This window comes from Balaenoptera acutorostrata, chromosome 7 (assembly GCF_949987535.1).
Source record: "Balaenoptera acutorostrata chromosome 7, mBalAcu1.1, whole genome shotgun sequence".
Lineage (NCBI taxonomy): Eukaryota > Metazoa > Chordata > Mammalia > Artiodactyla > Balaenopteridae > Balaenoptera > Balaenoptera acutorostrata.
This window is the reverse complement of record NC_080070.1, coordinates 74,785,829-74,808,310: the sequence shown is the minus strand read 5'-3', so window position 1 is coordinate 74,808,310 and position 22,482 is coordinate 74,785,829. Positions and strand designations below refer to the sequence as shown.

Genomic DNA, 22,482 nt, shown 5'->3' with positions numbered 1-22,482 from the left:
TTCTGACTAATACAGAGGACTCCTGGAAAGTCTTTTTACACTTTCAGAGGTCCTAATTAGGGTCCCGGACTCAGCAATCTTTCCACATTTCTCTGAATTGCAAGAGCTGACCATACTGTTCTGCTATCAGTACAAATTGCCAAACTTGAGGAGATTATGTGGCCCTCTGCCTAAGTAAGTGGGTAAATGTATCATTGGACTTCTGAATCTGTAGTTTCTAATTCCCATATCACCTTGGTGTGTTTCCTGCTTCTGACAGCAGCAAGGGTCTGCTTCGTGACTGAGTATGCCTCAGGCCTTTTCTATACATAGCTATGCACTGTGCTGCAGCAAGATATGTGATGCAGAGCTTTTCTACCCAGGAAAGTTAGTGAAGGTGTGTACTTTGAATCTGCACTGTAGTGCACAACCTGTAAATGACCCATTTGCAATTCTTAAGAGACATCTGTTTTCTGTGATACTATGCAATTATCTTGGTACTGAAATGCTCTCAGTTGCTGTTTATCATAAAATACCTTCAAATACATCTTTTTATCAGACTCAGTCAGTAAGGGGCTTAGAATAAAGTCTTAGAAGACTTTAGCTATAAACACTATTATTTTAAACAATATATAACAAGTTGAAAAATAACGTAACAGCTAGTTGAACATCAGGGAATTTTAAATGAATGCAACATAGAATACAGGTCTCAAAGCTTTTACAGTGGGTCACGGGATTATTCCCACTACAGAATAATCTACTCATTTAGTGCTTTTTTGCATCTTAGCAGTGATAGGCAAGATTGAATCTGCCAAAAAGGCTCTATTAATATGCCTCAACTCATCTTCCATTGCAGAGTATTAGTGGGACTTACTCTTTGGAAGGTTTGGTTTCAATGTGAATATTCAGAAAAATAGATGAGAGAACACCTCATTCACAGTTCTTTATAAATCAGCTTGGTGAGTATAAAGCTTATATACAGAAATATGGGATGATTTCTGTTGCTGCATTATGACCACATAGATAGGGTTTAACTTTGATAATTATCTTCCATTCAATACCTTGAAGACTCGAGCTTTGTCTAGAGAGGTGAAAATATGGGTGTACATGGCTCCCCAGGAATGCTAATTGGATAAATAACATCAAATTATCCTTTGAGCCTGATGCATAGCCTTTCATATAGATTGAATTGAAACATAACAGAACTCCTTATTTAGGTATTTCATTCTTTTAACTTCAATTGTAGGGTATATGGGGATATCAGTGGAAGGTGAAGGATTATATCCCAAGGCCCTTTATCATGCGATATTACTGTTAATTGAGGCTCTGTTTTAAGAGGGCAACTCTGTATAATATGTAGCTATCAATCTGTGTTCCTTCACTTTGAAAGTGATAAAATCACAAATGAATTAGTTTAGTGAACCCAAATAAGTAACAAGTAACAAAGTTTATATTCCAAATATTCCAATTACAAGTGCAGAGATCATTTTGTTGTTTTCCTAGAGAAAATGTATTTTAACCTGGGTGTGTGTCTGTGTGTGTGTGTATTCCACAATTTGTCTTATTTGGTCGGCCTTTGTCTCTATTCTCTCTGAGTCTGGTTGCCTTGGTTACCATTACATACACCCTTGTATGTGAGGTTCCTCTTTGGCGTACATTTATTTCTATGGAAACAATGAGGTCATTGGTATGGGTAGGTGCTTAGGGAAAGCATAATAAGTATTGAATATCCATCTTTCTTTTGGTCATTAAAATGTATCATTAAATTATTTTTAATTAGAGAATTATATTTTTGCTTTCCTTTTGACTTGATCATGAAGCTACATTTTTCCTTGTTTATAGACTCGCTCAGATAAAATGACTTAAATCATTAGATATACTGTATAGTTCCTTCTTGTTATATGTGGTATGGTAAAGATCACCACAGACACATAACAATAAAAGAGTTATTATTTTAACCTTAAAAGTCTGTCAGAGAGCAAAAAGTTTATCGCAATAACATCTGTTACAATCAAAAAATTGCACAAGGAATTTTGTATTCCTATGAAGACAATGAACAATGTTTAGATCATGAATCAAGAAAATAAAAAGCCCTACCTCTGGTCATTATTTTTTAAATCTTGAGGTTTAGAAACACAGGAATATAACAGAGGAGTGATAGTTATTAAAACATGTTTTCTGTGACATTAAATAAGTATATATGTAATTGGTATTCCATTTTCTTTTTAAGTTTTAAGAGGCTTTTAAACCTTTTTAAAAAGCATCTATTTTCCTCTCTGATTTATTTCCAAACTACTCCAGTTTAATTTTTTTTTCTTTATAGATGATGTGGAAACCTGCCTGTGATTTTCTCTATACTTGGAGTGCTCACTATGGAAACAGTTACAGAGATGTGTTACAAGACCTTCAATCAGCTTTGGACAGAATGAAAAACCCTGTGACCAAACAATGGCGAGACTTAACTGGAGCTCTAATACTAGTAAATTCTTTAGAGGTTTTGAGAGCAACTGCATTCTCCACTTCTGAGGAAGTATAGAATTGAAGGGTATGTTTTGGAGGAGGGAGTAGGGGAAGAAAGGAAAATAAAGGGGTGTGTGTGTGTGTGTGTGTGTGTGTGTGTGTGTGTGTGAAAGACAAAGAAACTCCGAAAAGTATTACTTTTTTTTCATGTTTGAAAAAATAGTTTTTCCTGGTGAAAGCACAGCCTAACACAAAATCCAAGGATGGGTTTTATAATCAAATATGCATTTTTATATATGTTTCAAATGCAAACATTAAGCTGCTTTGTTGCTGAGAAGGGAAAGAAAAGCCCTCTCTCCCTTTCAAAGTTACTTTTAATTTCTTTTAGTTAAAACAAATGACGGCTAGCATAGTTACATCACACAGATACCCAGATAATCTAGAGACTCTCAATGTGAACACTGGAGTTTTGCCAGCAGACAGGTAGGGAGAGAGGAGAAGCAAACAATACTCTGTGGCCAGGGACAGGGCTACAGGCTTTCTATGCCTGATCGCTTTTATTTCTCAGTGGTGTTTGCCGGCATTGAAGCATGAACAACATGTTGTTTTTCATGTGAAGAAACTAAGCACTGGAGAGGATGCTCAGGGCTCTACAGCCAGTGTGAAGGAGGTTTTCTGTTTGCAGAACTTGGTTCTGGATTTTTAAGAAAACATAAGACATAGGAATACAGTTTAAAAAAATCAAAATGCATATTAAAACTTATAGGGAAATGGTAATGATTTCATTTTCATTGGAGCTCACTGCTCTTTTGTACCATCTCTTGAAAAACTGCCAGAAGGAACATATGATTTATCAGAAATCTGTTCTCTGTACCCACCAACTGGAGTTTTCACCACCTTCCTCCAACATCTTGAGACCTAGCTAATCCTGCCTAACTTTTGGACTTTTTCTTCGGGATCATAGTGCAGAGTAGTTCTTTAACTCTCAAAGATTTTTAAAAACAAGGGTTATTTTTTAAAAACCTGATTTATCACTGCTGAGTGCAGTAGTCTTAACCACCAAAACCACTGATATCTGTGTATGTGCATGCTCATGTGTTCATGTAAACACGTGTGTGTGTGTGTGCACCAGAGTGTCTTCTAAAGCTTTTGGAAGACAAAGATGATATAGAAATTTGGGCCAGTATAAATGCTAACTGTTGGAGAGTTGATAAAGAGATGGTCTGTGCTTATTCCTATGTTCAATCCTCTGCCGCGTGCCAATGTTTATGTATTTTAGATAGTCATTCATTTATTGGCATTCAGTTGACAGATGGAGTGTGTGTACCTACTCTGTGGCAGACACATAGATGTTTGAGGTTAATAATGGGGAAAAAACAGCATGATCGTTGACTTCAATTCTGCTGAAGTGATAGAGACAATAATAAAAAAATACACAGTTAAATCTAAAATGGCATCTACAATACCAGCTGCAATGGAAAGGCTGGGAAGCTAAGAGATATAGATATTGGGGGACATCATATAGATCAGGGAGATCAGATAAGTTTTCCCTGGTAAAGAAATGATGAGCCTGAAGGAAGATTAGACACTGCTTCTGGTCTGGGGAGGTTGGAAGAGGCAGTTTCTCAATGCACTGAAGCCCTCAGGCAGGAGGAGAGCTCAGGAGATGCAGGGAGCCAGGATGAAGGGCTGGAAAGGGTGAATGAGTGAAGGAAGGAAAGCCATATCCTCAAAGGTAATGTGGATGAGCTGAATAAGGATTTTATTTAGGGATCCTGAATAAAACATGTCCATTTGGCTAAAAAGTAAAAGCAGAATCTTTTTAGAGCTTTTAATACACCCACCCTGGGGTATTTGGTATGCTGGCAAAGGTAATTTGAATTAGGGTTTAAGATCTTTAAGGCTTTTAATATTTATATTTGATGATAAGAGAATATAGCCTGCCCAAGGAGTTTTGTACACACATTCAAGGACAGAATTTATTTTAGTTGAAAATGAATTCAGGGAGAAGAAAAAAACAATTTGTAACTTCAGAACACAATCATTTTTAGTGGTGATTTTTCTGTTTTTAGAACATTCTTGGAATCTTATTAGCACGTCAGCAAACCAGAGAATTTCGGGAAAGGATAATAAAGAATTAATAACTGGGTTTTTCCAGGCTCTGAGATCTGAGATGACAGAGATTTTGCTAGCTGATTAGGGTAGTAAGATTTAATAAATCACTTCAGGTTTATCGCATCATCTGTTGTGATTGTGGTTGGGAAGTTTAAGAAGAGTTTAAAAAATGAATAGCGTGATCTCTGTAATTTAAGGATGAAACAACGGTTTAAATATTAATATACACAAAGATATTTTATAATCTTGTAACAAATCCTTTCAGAGGAATTTTAAACCCATGTCCAAACATTCTGTTCTTTTAAACATATTCTAACATTTTTATAAATCATTTCCACTTTTCTGAATTTTATATTTTTCTTCCTATAATGGATTTTCATAATCAGAAAAGATTAGCTCAGTAATCACGAATTGCCTTTAAGATTTGGTGGCAAATCAAGGGAATTAATAAGGCACTTAAATCCCATCCTTGACATCATTAAAAGCATCAAAAGCCATTAATATAAAACTTCTTTAAACATTTCGAAACTGGAAAAAGCATAGATTGTTCTTTCAGTTCTTCAGGCTCTTCCCCTAATGATGCATTAGGATGAGATTTTTGTTCAGTGCTCAGCTTGCAGTGTAGTAATTTTTCTATGTAAGCCACAGATCCTCCACTTCCTTCTGTTAAAGCCTTAATATGGTAGCCAATTAATGAGGTGCAAGCAATAGTGAGTCATTAACTGTTCATGCCAGTCATGAATACAGCACACTTTCATGTCCTGTAATGTAGAAAATACCATATTAAGTTTTGAACTTGGGGATGACCAGGTCTCTGGAAGGAACAGAATGCATTACATTAATGGATGGTGTTGGTCTAAGAAATTTTGCTGCTACTAAATAGCTTTGAATATGTTATGTGAAAATACAGGGGCTTCCCTGGTGGTGCAGTGGCTGAGAATCCACCTGTCAATGCAGGGGACACGAGTTTGAGCCCTGGTCCGGGAAGATCCCACATGCCACGGAGCAACTAAGCCCGTGCGCCACAGCTACTGAGCCTGCGCTCTAGAGCCCACGAGCCACAACTAATGAAGCCCGCGAGCCACAACTAATGAAGCCTGCGTGCCACAACTACTGAAGCCCGCGTGGCTAGAGCCCATGCTCTGCAACAAGAGAAGCCACCGCAATGAGAAGCCCGCACACTGCAACAAAGTGTAGCCCCCGCTCGCTGCAACTAGAGAAAGCCCGCGTGCACACAGCCAAAAATAAACAAAAAAAGAAAGCAAGCAAGAAAGAGGAAATACAATAAAGAAAATACATTCAAAATCGTACGATGCTATACATAATTAGAAGTTTCAGAACGAATTTTCATACTGTGCTACTGTAAATTATATTTTCTGTAATTTTTTAATGTCCAAGGAATATTTAAGGCACTATAAAGGAAAAGGAGAATAATAAAAAGTATGTCTCTGAAGGCTTTTCTAATTAAAATAGATTTTTTTTCTTTTTATATGTACATACTTCTTCCCCCCTCTTCTGTATGAAGTTTCCTTCATCTGCTGCTGTATAATTTAGTGAGTTCCAAAGTTCTAAAGAGGTGGGGTTAACCCAAAGACATTCTTCAAAATAACATAATTGTTGAAAGTTGGTTTCTTGCATGCTTATTTACTAGTCCACAATACAAAATAAAAAGTGACTACGTATACACTACAATATTTCATTATTTCACTAAATGTTATGGAAATTTGTGGCTTTTGCATGCATATTTTACCTTTTGTTTTTATGTATATCTAGGCTTATATAGGCCAGAAAGCTTTAAATCTAATAGCTTTGCAGTTCTGAATAATAGTGTCAGTTTATACATGAGGGAGTGCAGAAAGAGAGATTAGTCCTGGATAATAATTAGTAAGGGCAAAGGAGAAAATTCCAGAGTAAGCACTGCTGTTGTAGTAGTGAGTACAACATGAATGGCTTCTTCTGTAAGATACTAGTCCAGGAGTTGAAGCTGTGGCTTCTAATCTTTGCCCATTACTTCCTAAGAGACTTTTGACCTGTCATTCAGCCTCCCTGGGCTTCAGTTTTTTCATCTGTAAAACGAGGGGCTTGAACTGGGTAATCTTGAAATTCCTCTTAGGCTTAAATGTCTATGAATGTGTAATGAGTAGGATATTTTGTGGGTTTTGTATATTTATTTTGCTATGAGGGAAAAGAATGTGAACTAAGACTAATAGTTTGAATATCAATTATTTACATTAAAATAAGGTCCCCTCTGTTTGAGGCATAGCACACATAGCGTGCACACATAAGCACACTAATCACTTTACAGATACTATCTCATTTATCACTCACGTAGCCTACTGAAACTGGTTATGCAATATGCACAATTTTGAATAGTTGAAAACCACCAACTATTCAAAACAAACTCGAATATGAGTATGAGGACTGAGTTAGAAGGTCAGCAATGGTTTTACTAGGAGCTACCCAAAGCACATTGTCAAACATGCTCCCGTCTCGTTGCAAAGGCCTTAGACCAAGCAACCTCTACTACAGAGGTTCTTCAACTTTAGCAGCAGCAGAATCATCTAGAGGGCTTGTTGGAACACAGACTTCTGGGCTCCACCCCAGAATTCTGATTCAGCAGGTCTGGGGTGGTGCCTGAGAATTTGCATTTCTGATAAGTTCTCAGGTAATAGAGATGCTGCTGGTCCAGGGACTATACTTTGAGAACCACAGCATTAATTTCCTTCATCTCTGTAAGAATAAAGGAATCTTTGCTAAACCAGAAAACCTTACTTCTAGGTAACAAATTTTTATGTCATTCCATCAAAAAAATAGTTTTTAAATTGTAAAACAAAAAATCCCTTGCAAATCAGATTACATAATGGCTCCATTTATATATATAAAGTGAACTTTTTCATAATGACTTCCTAAAAGCTTGAAAAATAATTTTTATTATAAAACTTATTAAAATAATTAATATCTCTACATCTCATTTAAAATGTAAACACATTTGAATAAAAATAGGTTAATAACTTGAGACATTTAATGTGTGTTAAGATGATTTTGCAAAATATATGCACTGTTTCTATAAAATATTTTTGGAGAAAGCCTTGTTTTTACTGGCCCATCACTTGTTAAATGTCTTGTTGAATTAATTTTTCCCCATTGGAAACAAAAAATGTTTCTAATGTGGTCAGTACAACTATCTCTATGCCTCGCCTTCTTTGTAGAATTACAGAGTGATCACAGGCACTTGTTAATAAGGTAGACAGATGTTCTCTTTCCAATGAGGAATTCCACATTTAAAGGGATGGTGACTCTGACAGGGGTGATGAGGTGAACAACCTCACTTTGACATTAATGTGTCGTATCTCATCCTCTGCCCCAATTTTTTTTTTAATTGTTCTTCTTTGGGTGACTAGGAGGATCTATGACTTACTTTTTCCTTCTTAGATACATTTGAGACTCTCCTTTTGGGCTTGGAAGCAGATTTTAAATGTTCCTAATATATAAGTTGACACTTAAACCCTTGGAATGTGCTGAGACATTTAACGTATTTATATAAATATGATTAGTAGTTGAAAATCAAACTTAGCCATGATGATATTACCCATTTTACTGAAACTGGTTCTGCCAAAGTCAATCATTTAAGCAGAATTTGGGGTTGACAAGTTTGGTATAATGTTGACCTTACACTTATTATGTTAAATGGCATAATAGAATTATCTGCCACACTCTTTCTTAGTATAGTAGAAAAATCCATTATAAGAGGAAAATATACTCTTTTACTCCAGAAAATATGTACTCAGCGCTCACTCAGTCCCCTTACATCATGGTGGAAAGCAAGGAAAGTGTGGAGGAGAGATAGGAAAAAGTTTGATTGTGGTCTAATGAAAGGAACAATGGAAACTTTCTCTCTTTTTGCTGGTCTTTTTAAAAATGGAAAATATCTTTCATTGATTCTCCTTATCTGATTAATAATAAGATACAAATTAACTGTTGCTTGGCTTCCTCCAGGATGGATTTAACGTTACTAAAGACTGTTCCTTAAAACTATTAAGAAACCTCAGCAAGAGCAAACACAGCAGCTCTGTGTTAAGATTGTCATTTAGCAGTCTTTCGGGAGCTAGTGTCAGAAAACCTATTTCAAACTGGCTTAAGCACAAAGAATTTATTGTCTCTCACGACTGAAAACTCCAGGGGTAGTTTCAGGCATTCCAGGATTCAGGGCTTGAAGGGTGTGATCAAATTGCTCATTTGTTTTTCACTCTTCTCTGACTTTGATTATGTTACTTTAATCCTTGGGCTCCACAAAGCAGCCCAGCAGCTCTGGGCTCTCCCTGGGGCAAGATGGCTGCAGCAGCTCCCACCTCATATTTCTCCATGTTCCAGTTTCAGGCTGTGGTGGCTTTGTAATGTGTCGACTTGGCGAAACTAAACTATGTTTCCCAGAATTCTCTTCACTGAATATTTCTGGGTAGGGTTAGCTACAAGAGAAATCTGTGGAAGAGTTGGAAGGTCGCTGTGGAGCAATAGCCACTGTGACTCTTGGAAGGTGGATGTAGGTTAGGCTCTCTTGCAGCTTCTGACTCAGCTTGTTGGTGGGCGTCTGCAGCCAGAGCACCACTTGTCCTGAGGGTTATCCACAGCAGCAAGGTTGCAGGCTTGGAGAAAGGGAGGCACCAACAAGGGTGCGAGTAACTGACAAATGCAGATTCCAGTTGTCCCTGCTCTTCCTCAGTCAGGTGTTCATCTTTTCTTTCCCTCATCCTGACCTATGACTTCTGGCTCCACACCAGAGACAGAAGAAAGCGCCAGGCCAAGACTTTGACCAGCTCTCACATATGTGTCAGGTCAAATCACTGCAATAAATCCTTATTGTATATCATTGCTGAGGGTCCTGCTTTTCTGAGTAAACTTTGATTGATAGGTAGGGCAATACTGAGTATTTCCCTATAACCCCAGAAGAAGAGTACCTCTGATTAGACCAATTCAGGTTTTGTGCTTCTCCCTCAGCCAGTCACTAAGGGCTGTAACCAGCAATCCTTTGACTGGTCAGACCTGGGTCACAAGCTCCTTCCTTGACAACCTCCCCCCTCATTCAAACCACTGGGTTTGGGAGTCACTGGTCACCAGGTGAAATTGAGATCTGTTCCTGGAATTGGGAGGAGGCTGGTGCTGGGGACGTCAACAGCAATTTTCCATTAAAAATGTGATGTGAGATAACCTCAGAACTATTTTTCCTGTACCAGGAAAACTTTTTCCCTCAAGTGTAATTCAAGAATCTAGTCATCTGAGTCCTTCTCACGAGACTGGGCAGTGGGCCTGCTTCTATAAACTTCTGCACTAAATCAAACGCTAAGTAAGTGAAACCTCACCGGCAATCTACCCTTTACATACCGATTTATAAATTGCTGATGACATGACAGAGCCATCTAAAACCCCATCAAGACTGTGAGTTCACCTGACCCAGGAGGTCCAGTGGTAGATCTCCTATTACTCCTAATTGTTCAGTCTCAGGCAGGACCTGTAACCTAGTCAGTGCACCCCAACTGCTGCCAGAAAGAAGCTGACTGGGAGAGAGGGATAGAGGAGGAGTTCCCAGAGTGCCTGATTGAGAAAATTGTAAAGATTGAGTGGCAAGTATCACCCGTCCGTGAAAAACATCACGGCACAATCCTTTGAACATTCTCTGAATGAAATTATGAAAGGAAGTCCAAGGTCAGGGGTATTTCTATCTTTCTCAGCCATCTGACTTTTCATTGGAGACCTTTATCTCCACTTTTGAATCAGTAATAACCTCTAAATGCTGCCCAAGGGGAAAGTAGAACAGCAAAGTAAATTAGATGATTCTAAGACATCAGTGAAAAATAGGACAAAATGATACAAAAGGGATACCCTGACAAAGGTGGTGTATTTATTTGCTTGTTCTATATACAGAACAACTTTATTAAGATAAAGCTCATATTATACAATTCATCGTGTCCATTTTTAAGAACCTATAAACATTTTCTTTCTTAATACATAGTTCCTGTATAATATGTGTTTAATATGTGTTCAGTTATACTTATGATTTACTCTGAGTGGAGAAATGCTCTTCAGGAAAGACTATCATACTGTTGTTTTTCGGGTGGAGTGGAATGCTGTGGGTTGTGGTGAAGTAAAAGATGATTGATCAAGGTTATCCATGAGAAGATGAGACAGTGCTTGATGTTACATTCCTAAAGCTATTTTCAAGAGGTTTCACTGATAGATTGGAAGAAAAAAATCCATACTCTTAGAGAACCTTTCTATTTATTTCCTTTTGGATTGCTGAGAAGTTTACTGTGTGCCTAGGGATAACAGTCCAAGTTCTGATGTGAGAGCTGCAAACCCATGCAAGTAATTAATCCATACGCCCTGGGTTCTTGCCATGAGCAAGGTTCTAAATCTGTATTTAATGAGAGCTCATTTTGACCACTTAGTATTTCTGTATTTATCCACCAGAAAATTTTATTAGTTTGCTAGTGCCGCCATAACAAAGTACCATAGAATGGGTGGCTTAAACAACAAAAATTTATTTTCTCCCAGTTCTGGAGGCTAGAAGTCCAAGATCAAAGCTTTGGCAGGGTTGGTTTCTTCTGAGGGCCATGAGGGAAGGATCTGTTCTAGGCCTGTCTCCTGGCTTGTAGATGGTTATCTTCTCTGTGTCTTTACGTGGTTTTATCTCGGTACATGTGTCTATGTCCTAATCTCTTCTCATATTGGATTAAGTTTTACCCTAGTGACTTCATTTTAACTTAATAACCTTTTGAAAGACCCTATCACCAAATCCAATCACATTCTTAAGCACTGGGGGTTAGGAGTTCAACATATGAATTTTCGGGGACACAATCCAGCCATAAATCCATAACAGAAATGATATGGTCAAATTTTTTTCAATTTAGTGAAATCAACTACTTTGTTTGAATGCATTTTAAACAATCCCACAATGAGCCTTTTAAAATTTTTTCTTCCTTGCTTCTCTATCACAGGCAAATCATAGATGCCTGAGAAATGATGGATGTTCCAGAGCCACAGAATGAATAGAATTGTATTGAGATGGCAAACCTAGACAGCTGGAACCTTTTCACTACATTGTCCTTTTACTTCAGGCAAGACATATCATCAAATTCTGCTTATTAGAACTAATGAAAAATATTGGTGTAGATAAACATACTCATAGATGATTTCCCTTGGGTTTTCTTTGTTGTTATTATAGGATCTGAGTGCTTCAGATAAGGAATGCTCTTTCTGCAGGTGGGCAACGTGAAGACAAAGAACAGAGTGTTGTGGGTAAGGATTATGACATGTATCTGGACCCTTTTTTTGTGAGCACTGAGATGCCTAGGAAGGCAAATGTCTTTTATTGAGCAAACTAAAATAATGGAAGGCTTAGACCACCCAGAAAGCACGAGGAGCAAATCTGGGAAATCTGTCTTGAAGAGTGTGGTGGGGAGGAAAGAGAAGGTATCCTGAGGGGGGTCAAGTACATCATCCTGAAGAGAGATCTGAGAGAAGCAGCAGAAAAATCTCCAACTGGGAACTGCATTTGAGAGAGAAGGCTAAAAAGTCTTCCCTAGCTGTCATTTTTTACAGTCCTTTCAGGGCAGTTAGGGTAAATAAGCTTGGAACTGAGGGGTTTCCTGAGACTTGGAATTTCCATTGCTGAAACCAGGAAAGTCCCAGGCAAACTGAAACAGTTGGTCACCCCAGGTATAAAACACTGAAAGACAGTGCTAAAAATAAAAGCGGCAACTGGGAAGGATAACACTTTCAGTCATTATCATGCATTTTGCACCATAGCTCAAATAATCACAATAGTTAAACCTTTGTTAGCGAAGGACATGGGATATTTTTATAGGTGAAGGGAGACATGGAGAGTATCAAAAATGTGTCACTGACTTGGGGACAGACTGTCTTGAGAAAAGGGCAAAACTTAAAGTAAGTACAAGTGCAGAAGCTGATAGGGAGAGATAATGAATGCAAACCTTGCTAATTACAGTTTTGGCTGAGGACCAGACCTGATAAAACTCATGCCACTTTGATGTGGGTAATCTTTGAAATGATTATCTGTAAGTGTGTTACTTAATTATCAGTTTCTCTGACTACAAAGCACACCAATTATTAACTCAGTTCAGTCAAAAAGATACAATGGTCAAAAAAATTTGCGACTTTACTGAGCAGTTTATGGGAAGGGTATTTGTCAGAGTGGTTATTTTAGTTTATAAAGGCCAGTATTAGGCATAATCATTTGCACATTTAATTAACTAATTAATTGAACTATAGTTGATTTACAATATTATATTAGTTTCAGGTGTACAGCGTAGTGATTCTATATTTCTATAGATTATAATCCATTTAAAATTATTACAAAATAATGGCTATAACTCCCTGTGCTATACGATATATCCTTGTTGCTTACCTATTTCATACATAGTAGTTTGTATCTTAATCCCATACCCCTATCTTGCCCATCCCACCTTCCTTCTCCCCACCAGCATCCACTAGTTTGTTTTGTATAACTGTGAGTCTGTTTCTGTTTTGCTATATGCATTCATTTGTTTTATTTCTTAGATTCCACGTTAAGTGATAACATACAGTATTTGTCTTTCTCTGTCTGACATATTTCACCAAGAATAATATTCTATAAGTCCATCCACATTGTTGCAAATGGCAGAATTTCATTCTTTTTATGGCTGAGTAATATTCCATTGCATATATATGCCACATCTTCTTTATCTATTTGTCTGTTGATAGACACTTGGATTGCTTCCATATCTTGGCCATTGTAAGTAGTGCTGCTATGAACACTGGAGTGCACGTAACTTTTTGAATTAGTGTTTTCATTTTTTTTCTTTCAGATATATACACAGGAGTGGGATTGCTGGATCCTATGATAGTTCTATTTTTAGTTTCTTGAGGAACCCCCATACTGTTCTCCATAGTGGCTGTATCAATTTACATTCCTACCAACAGTGTACAAGTGTTCCCTTTTCTCCACGCCCTCTCCAGCATTTGATATTTGTAGACATTTTGATGATAGTCATCCTGAAAGGTGTGAGTTGATAGTGTTGTTTTGGTTTGCATTTCTCTAATAATTAGTGATGTTGAGCATCTTTTCATGGATGTTGAATTTTGTCAAATGCTTTTTCTGTGACTAAAGAGATGATCGTGTGATTTTTATCCTTCCTTTTGTTAATGTGTTGTATCACATTGATTATTTGTGAATATTGAACCATCCTTGCAACCCTGGAATAAATCCCACTTAATCATGATATATGATCCTTTTTATATATTATTAGATACAGTTTACTAGTATTTTGTTAAGGATTTTTGCATCTATATTCATCACAGATATTGGCCTGTAATTTTCTTTTTTGTGTGTGTGATCTTTGTCTGGGTTTGGTATCAGGGTAATGGTGGCCTTGGAGAATGAATTTGGGAGTGTTCTGTCCTCTTCAATTTTTTGCAGTAGTTTAACAAGGATTGGTATTAGCTATTCTTTATATGTTTGGTAGAATTCTTTCCTGTGAAGCCATTCGGTCCTGGACTTCTGTTTGCTGGGAGTTTTTTAATTACAAATTTAATTTCACTACTAGTGATCTGTCTGTTCGAATTTTCTATTTCTTCTTGATTCAGTCTTGGCAGGTTGTATGTTTCTAGAAATCTGTCCTTTTCTTCGAGGTTGTCCAATTTGTTGGCATGTAACTGTTTGTAATGGTCTCTTATGATCTCTTGTATCTCTGTGATATTGGTTGTAACTTCTCCTTTTTTGTTTCTAATTTTGTTTATTTGGGTCTTCTCACTTTTCTTCTTGATGAGCCTGGCTAAAGATGTATCAATTTTGTTTTTCTTGTAAAAAACCAGCTCTTGGTTTCATTGATATTTACCATTGTTTTTTGGTCTCTATTTTATTTATTTCCACTCTGATCTTTATCATTTCCTTCCTTCTGCTGACTTTGGGCTTTGTTAGTTCTTCTTTTTGTAATTCCTTTAGGTGGTAGGTTAGATTGTTTATGTGAGATTTTTCTTCTTTCTTGAGGAAGGTCTGTATTGCTATAAACTTCCCTCTTAGATATGCTTTTCCTGAATCCCATAGATTTTGGAAAGTTGTTTTCATTTTCATTTTCCTTAAGGTATTTTCTGATTTTTCTTTGATTTCTTCACTGACCCATTGGTTTTTTTAGTAGCATGTTGTTTAGCCTTCATGATTTTTAGTTTCATACTGTTGTGATTGGGGAAAAAAATGCTTGATATAATTTCTATTTTCTTAAATTTTTCAAGACTTGTTTTGTGTTCTAGCATGTGATCTATCCTGGAGCACTTTCCATGTGCATTTGAAAAGAATGTGTATTCTGCTGATTTTGGATGGAATGTCCTATAGATATCCATTAAGTCCAACTGGTCTATTGTGGCATTTGAGACCACTGTTGCCTTTTTGATTTTCTCTCTGAATGATCTGTCCATTGATGTAAGTGGGGTGTTAGAATTCTTTACTATTATTATATTATTGTCAATTTCTCCCTTTATTTCTGTTAATATTTGCTTTATATATTTAGGTGCTCCTGTATTAGGTGCATACATGTTAATGAGTGTAATATTCCCTTCTTCTATTGGTCCCTTAACCATTATATAATGCCCTTCTTTGTCTTTTGTTATAGCCTTTATTTTAATATCCATTTTGTCTATATGAATATTTCCACTCCTGTTTTCTTGTTGTTTCCATTTGAATAAAATATCTTTTTCCATCATCTCACTTTCAGTCTATGTGTGTCTTTAGCTCTGGAGTGAGTCTCTTGTAGGCAGTATATAGATGGGTCTTGTCATGTTTTTTTATCCAATCAGCCACCCTATGTCTTCTGATTGGACCATTTATTTCATTGACATCTAAATTAACTATTGATAGGTATGTACTTACACCATTTTACTGCATGTTTTCCAGTTGTTTTCGTAGTTCTTCTCTGTTATTTTTTTTTTTGTTTCTTCCCTTGTGGTTTGATGATTTTCTTTAGTAGTATGCTTGTGTTCATTTCTTTTTAGTTTTTGTGTATCTGTTGTAGGTTTTTGATTACTGGTTACCATGAGATTCATATGTGTTGACCTATAACTATATCTACTTGTTTTATACTGGTAGTCATTTAAGTTCAAACATATGCTAAAAGAGCTACATTGTTTACTCTGCTCTCCCATGTTTTGTGTTTTTGATGTCATATTGTACATCTTCATGCTTATCCCTTAACTGTTTATTATAATTATAGTTACTTTTACATTTTTTTGTTTTTTAATCTTCATACTAGCTTATTTAAATGGTTGATCCTCAGCCCTTACTCTATACTTGCCTTTCCTAGTGGGATTTTCCCTTTCTTATAGATTCTTACTTCTTTTCCACTTAGAGAAGATCTTTTAACATTTCTTTTAGGGTAAGTTTAGTATTGATGAACTGTTTTAGTTTTTGCTTGTCTGAGAAATTCTTTCTCTCTCCTTCTATTCTAAATGATAGTCTTGCTGTGTAGATTATCCTAGGTAGCAGGTTTTTTCCCTTTCAGTACTTTGAATATATCATGACATTCCCTTCTGGCCTGCAAATATTCTGCAGAAAAATCAGCTGATATTCTTATGGGGGGTTCCCTTTTGTATGACTCTGTGTTTTTCTCTTGATACCTTTAGAATTCTCCCTTTATCTTTAACTTTTGCCATGTTAATTATGATTTGTCTTGGCATGGGTCTGTTTAGGTTCATCTTATTTAGGACCCTCTGTGCTTCCTGTACCTGGATATCTGTTTCCTTCTTCAAGTTTGAGAAGTTTTCAGCCATAATTTCATCAAATACATTTTCAATCACCAATTTTGTCTCTTCTTCTGGGACCCCTATAATGCAAATATTGCTTTGCTTGATGTTATCCCCAAAATCTCTTAAACTGTTTTCATGTAAATTTTTTTCTTTTTGCTCTTCTGATTGGTGATTTGCATTATTCCAGATCACTTATGCATTCTTCTGTATCACTTAGTCTGCTATTCATTCCTGCTAGTATGTTTTTTATTTTAGTTACTGAATTCTTCATTTCTGATTGGGTCTTTTTTATATTTTCTAGTTCCTTATTAAATTCTCAGTTTGTTCATCTATTCTTTTCCCTAATTCAGTTAGCATTCTTATTATTAGTGTTTTGAATTATTTATCTGTTAAATTGTTTATTTCTGTTTTGTTATTTCTTTTTTCAAGAGTTTTCTCTTTCTCTTTCAATTGAGACCAGTCCTTCTGCCTTCTCATTTTGCTTAACTTTCTCTGTCTCTATGAATTTAGGTTAAACGGTTACCCATTGCAGACTTGAAAGGGTGTTCTTATGTAGGAGTGTCCCTATAGAGACTGCTTGTGCCCAGTCTCTTTGGTTGGAAAGCTAGATTTGATGTGGATGCAAGTCATGTCTTTCCTCAGGTTATGCCTGCACCCATCACCTTGGTAGGCGGTGGGGCTGGAGATAGAGTGGCTAGAGTTGGAACTGATTTTGGGGCAGGGCTTCCCCTCTGCTCAGTGGCTGTAACCATCCTATTGGGGGCAGGGCAGATCCCAAGTTGCTGGAGCAGAAGCCCTGAGGGTCAGGTCTGAGCTAGCTCTGTTCCCTTTAAGTATGTGCTATCTCCTCTCTAAGCACTGGGACTCTTAGCTCAGAGGGGAGAAGTGCTGAAGCAAGAGGGGCCCGTGCAAGTGCTCTCATGATAGGGCATGGGCTATGGTGTGTCAGCTGCAGTGGTCCAAGCTGCATGCAATGTGCCACCTGTGTAGGCATGAGCAATTGTTGCCCTCACCTGGTTTAGACTCAGCCTCACATCTGAGTCCCCTTTATTCCACACAGCTGATCAATCCCTCCAATCTCCACCATCCCTGCCCTGTTGTGAAGTCTCACCACAGTGCAGGTGGGGCCCACATGGTCTTAGTATTTTTCAGGGTGCAGGTTATGGTGGACCAGCCACCATCAGAATTCCAGGCTGCTTCTGATGCACTGCCTAAATATGTGCCAGCAGTTGCCACCCCCACCCCACCCAGACACTGTTCTGGGTCCAAGTCGCCTCTGCATCCCACAGCCGAGCTCTCTCTCTGGTGTTGGCAGCCTAGGTACAGTGCAGGGCTGGGACATGGAGTGATGGGGCTTGACCGTTCATTCTGCTCAGGCTTGGGCATGTGCCAGGGCAGTCACTGGAAACCAAGCAGCCACTGGAGCTGCCTTCAATCTGCCCTCTCCGTCCTGCCTCAGGAGCAAGACAGCACGCACATGCTCCTCACAAGCAAAGCCCAGCCTTCTGATAGCCCTCCTGTTAGTCCCAGCCAACCAGCGTAGGGGACTCATCTTCCCTGTGTAGGACCCCAGGGCTGGGGCACCCAATAAGTGGCTCAAACTGCTCACCCCCCAGGGAGGATCTCTGCCCACGTAACCTCCCTTTTCCTCTGAGCCCCCTCCCAGGAGCACAGCTCCTGACCTGATCACTTCTCTTCCCTTCCTACCTGATTCTGTGTGTATCTTTCTTACAGTCTTGGTTGTGCAGAAGTCTTTCTGCATTCTTCAGTTAGTTTTCAGTGAGCATTGTTCCACATGTAGATGCTTTTTTGATGTGTTCATGGGGAGAGGTGAGTTCCATGTCCTCCTACTCTGCCATCTTGATTGATTTCTTCTGCACATTAAGTTTAAAACATGAAGAAGGTTTGAAAAGCTTTTGCGTCTAACTTTGTGATCTTTGCAAACAGTTTTTGGAAATCCTTCTAAGATTACCTAGAACATGACCATGACTTCATATGGTTACAGTTATCAACCACACTATTAATTAGCATTCAAGAAACACTAATTTGTGCTAAGTCAAGCACCATATGAGTGAGAAATGATCCAAATAAATTTAAATGGGAATTTATTGTTTTATTATGACTGTCTTGTCAGGATCAGTCTCCTCTGCTTATTTTTCATTCTCTTCCTCCTCCTTCTCCTCCTTATCCTCTTATTCTTTTTTTCTCATTGTCAAAAAGAAGTAGACCTATTATTCTTAGAACAATATATGAAGTATCTACTTCTGAGGAAACAATGTTCATTGCTTGTCTATCATGTCTAAAGTACTGTGCAGGGCATGGAACACAAACAGAGAAAATCTTTGTATTCTGACATCATTTTCTGTCTAGTGGAGGACTAGACATGCAAGCAAATAATTATAGACATAGCAGAAAAAAACAATTGGTCAACACCTCAATTGACATGTAGAAAGGCCTTGAATGAATGTTTACTATCTTAAAGTATTTACACAACATACTAACATGAAAAGTAGTGAGACCGCTTGCCATCATTACTGCAGTTCATTCCTGTTGCTCCTCCTGTGGTTTGTGGCATAATAACAGATATGCTTGTGTTAACCATAAGTTGTTCTTTTTTATATTTATACTTAGCTAGATTCAAAGCTCATTTGACAGTTAATTTCAACTGTTGCACATAGTAAAAACAGCAGACTTGGAAGACTTTTCTTCTCTCTGGACTACCTACTTCTTAAATTCCATTTTTCTATGTGCTGAGAATGCAGAATAAGTACAATCGACCAGCTTTCCTGCCTTCTCAGCCCCATTGTATATTGATAGTGTCTGTATTATTTAGAAGCAAAAAACACCTTCAAATGGAAAGTTTCTAAAATCTTACACAAGGTTCCTTATTAAATATTGCAGTGACAACTACATTAATGCACTCCTTGATTCCTTGGGAGCAAAGGGCACTTGGAACACAACATTTAAAGCTCTGGGTAAATTCAGGAATCTATCAGTAAGTCCTGACTCAACAGAATTAACTCAAGTTTACGGGCAGGGCTCTTACATTAATAAGGGAGATTGTATTTCCAAAATATTCCAGTGTTTAAAAATGTCTTAGAAAAACTGTAACGCTGCCTAAACAGTGCTCAAGTAGAAATAATTCTGTAACTAAGTACTTCGTACAGGAAAAGACCTTGAGAAAGGCCCAGTTATAATTAACTGTGAAGGTGTGACTTTGACAATTTTTCCTCTCTTTAGAAGAAAAATAAACATTTTAATGATTGGGATATAAAAAATACTTTCTGGGACATTGGATAAGGTATTTGGAAAGAATCTCTGGAGCAAGAAGGGTCAATGTAATACGTCTCCCTAAAGCACTCTAACAAATAAAATTGTAGACTATCAAAGCATATCTATGAATTGATTATCTAAAATTATACATTATATCGGATTATACTATAGGACAGCCCATTCCAATCTGTCTACATACTATAGCAAGTTTTAAATGGAAATCTGTAGTACAATAGATTTTTGATGTTTTTAATAGGCTATTTATATAAACAATTTTATTTTCCATACAAAAACATACTTTTTATTGTTTATAGCACTTTATGAAAAAAATCTAATAGAATACCTACTTTGAAGTCTTGTTATTGTCATTATGTCTTCCTTTTGGTAGTAATGATAGATTGAAATTTCTCTTTATGCTTCTTGTCTGGTGCTGGATCAATGCCATGATTTCCAAGAGGGTTGGATAAATTCACTGGTAGAGCAATTTGTGTGAATATCAGTCACATTCATATTGGGCATAATTATTAGAACCACTTGACCCAGAAAATATATCATAACTCATTGGAAGCATGGATCAGAAAACTTACAATTGAAAGAAGCCCGCTATTTGATCATCAGATTTTATTTCAACAGTGTAAGTATTGAAAAGCTTATCACCCAGCAAGGCAGGTCATTCCTAAAGAATAAAGTGTTTTGAGGAGTTTTGTCAGACCAAATACATGAATAAGGCAACAAGTAAGAAGTGTAAAATAATTTGTCATTAAAGGGAGGATGTTTGCAGGAGAGCTCTTGAGGCAGGTGGGGGACTTGTTAGGAGGTTTCGTTGGGTGGCAAGGTTTCAAGGGAAAGGAAGAGAAGGAGTTTCCACTGGCATCTCCTGCCAGGGCTAAAACTCAGAACTGTGCCAAGGGAAGATAAAGAGGCTTTGTAAGCACAGAAGATGAAGGCAGGTGGGAACAGGAGTAATGAAGAGGCACAGGCAGTGAATGGGTGATAAGCCTAAGGGCTGAGCAGGACTGGGATCTGAGAGCACTTGGAATTTTCTACACTTCTTGGTGGTTCCCCCTTTTCCTAGATTCTCTAATGATGTTTTACAGCTTGATTCTCTGCATAATGCTACTGTTACATCTCCACTCCAATTTTATTATGTTAATTTCTCATCTTTTAGTTTAGAAGTATACCACCTGCATTAAACATTACAAAATATATAATTTAAGATATACAATAGACTTTGCCTTATGGGGATCTGCTATTTAAATATTTTTTTTTTAAATTTATAGTCATATCTTATGCTCACACTTCTCATATGCCTGAACACCTAAGGATGTAATTTATATACCTAAGGACAATCCTTTCTAACTAAAAAAAATGCTTTCTAACTAAAAGCTAAAACAAAAACATAATGTTGAGAGAGAAAAGAATGTAAGTCAAAAAAGGATTCATAAAGTATGTAGCCCTTCATATACATTCTAAATATATAAAATTATGATATATTATTTATGATCACATGTGTACATATGTAGTAAAAGTACAAATTCAGAAGAGCGATCACATTTAGAGAAAGGAAGAAACAGATGAATAGTGGGTCATTGGCTGTTTCTATTACATTTTAATTTTTTCTAAATGGAGCTTTGAACCATATGTAGCAACATATTAACATGTGTTTAATCTAGTTCTGCATATAGATGCTTGCATGAACAATATATTCTGTACTCTGTGTTTGAAATACTTGATAAGTAAAAATAAATTTAAAATTAAAACAAAAACAAAGGAAAGCCTAAACTCCTATTTTTCTGCTAGGAAAAATCCTAGCACAATTCCTCATCAAGCAGAATCTTGCTTAAAATGCCTCACTAAGCAGAATCTCAAATCACTCACCACTCTTGGTTACCCTCTCCACTTGGTAGTTGAAAAATACACTTTCATTCAATCAACATACAGTGATAAGGATGCTACCTTTAAAACAATTGGTTGTTATGTATTACTATTTTATAAAGGATAACTCATAAGCCATGAACTGAATATACCAGGGACTGAGAAACTTCAAGATCACTACAGTTTTCCTCGAAAATATTAAAATTGCATACAAATTACATAGTATATGGATTGCCTCCCATACAGGGAGGTATGCTGTAGTGAAAGAAGTCTGAGCTTAGGACCAGAAAACTAGGTTCTAGCTCAGTTCTACCATTTAATAGTAGTTTGACCATAAGCAAGACAGTTACCTTCTCTGCATCTTGCCTCTTCATCTGTAAATTGAAGACTTGAAATTCTTCCTAGCTCTGGGTCCTCTCAATAGGAGGCAAAGCAGCAGAATGTTTAGGAAGTAGGTTCTGAGGTCAGAGTGGGGCAGACTCTCATCCCTTCCTTACAGGGTGCTTGTGAGGACTGAATAAAATAATACAAGCATAGCCCTTAGAACAGTGCTTTGAAAATGTGAGATGGCTCAGCTCTTTTTTTGCTGTGATAAAATGCTCTGATTCAATTTGCCCAGAACCATGGTAGGCTTGTGAAAGCTTATGATACCAAATGCTTTATTTTGGTTTATTGCATATAAAGTACTTTCACACTATTTCATTGCATCCCTGGATAGAAGAGACCTGGGGCTCTTGGTCCTGGGCCTTGAGGAGTTAAGAATGCAGTTGAGAAATAAAAAACAAAGTACATAAGATAATTACTAATTCACAAAAAGCTCTGTCGATGAAGAGCTAGGTGGTGAGTTTTATAACTAATCTAGGAGATGGGGGATGAGACACAGCAGCGTTGGAGCTTGAGCTGGAACAAAAATGATTCAATGAACAACATGGGAACTTAGCTAAGTCCCGGTGTCCTTTGTTATCTTAGTCTTTTCCCAGCCATTGTCAG

The 22,482-nt window shown here is 37.3% G+C and overlaps 2 protein-coding genes across 2 annotated transcripts in view; both read left to right on the top strand.

Annotated features, from left to right (window-relative positions):
• MACC1 (MET transcriptional regulator MACC1) overlaps nt 1-11,610 on the top strand; it is a 265,107-nt gene extending 253,497 nt beyond the window's left edge. The window contains 2 exon segments of the mRNA XM_007183917.2: nt 2,303-2,524; nt 11,547-11,610. Of these exon segments, the coding sequence (XP_007183979.2) occupies nt 2,303-2,515 (213 nt within the window). The 3' untranslated portion in view covers nt 2,516-2,524; nt 11,547-11,610.
• A 174-nt stretch (nt 11,611-11,784) lies between these two features.
• The window catches only part of TMEM196 (transmembrane protein 196), a 332,570-nt gene continuing 321,872 nt past the window's right edge, over nt 11,785-22,482 (top strand). Inside the window, exon 1 of the mRNA XM_057549496.1 lies at nt 11,785-11,847. The gene's annotated coding sequence lies outside the window, so the exon portion shown is untranslated. The remainder of the gene's footprint in view (nt 11,848-22,482) is intronic.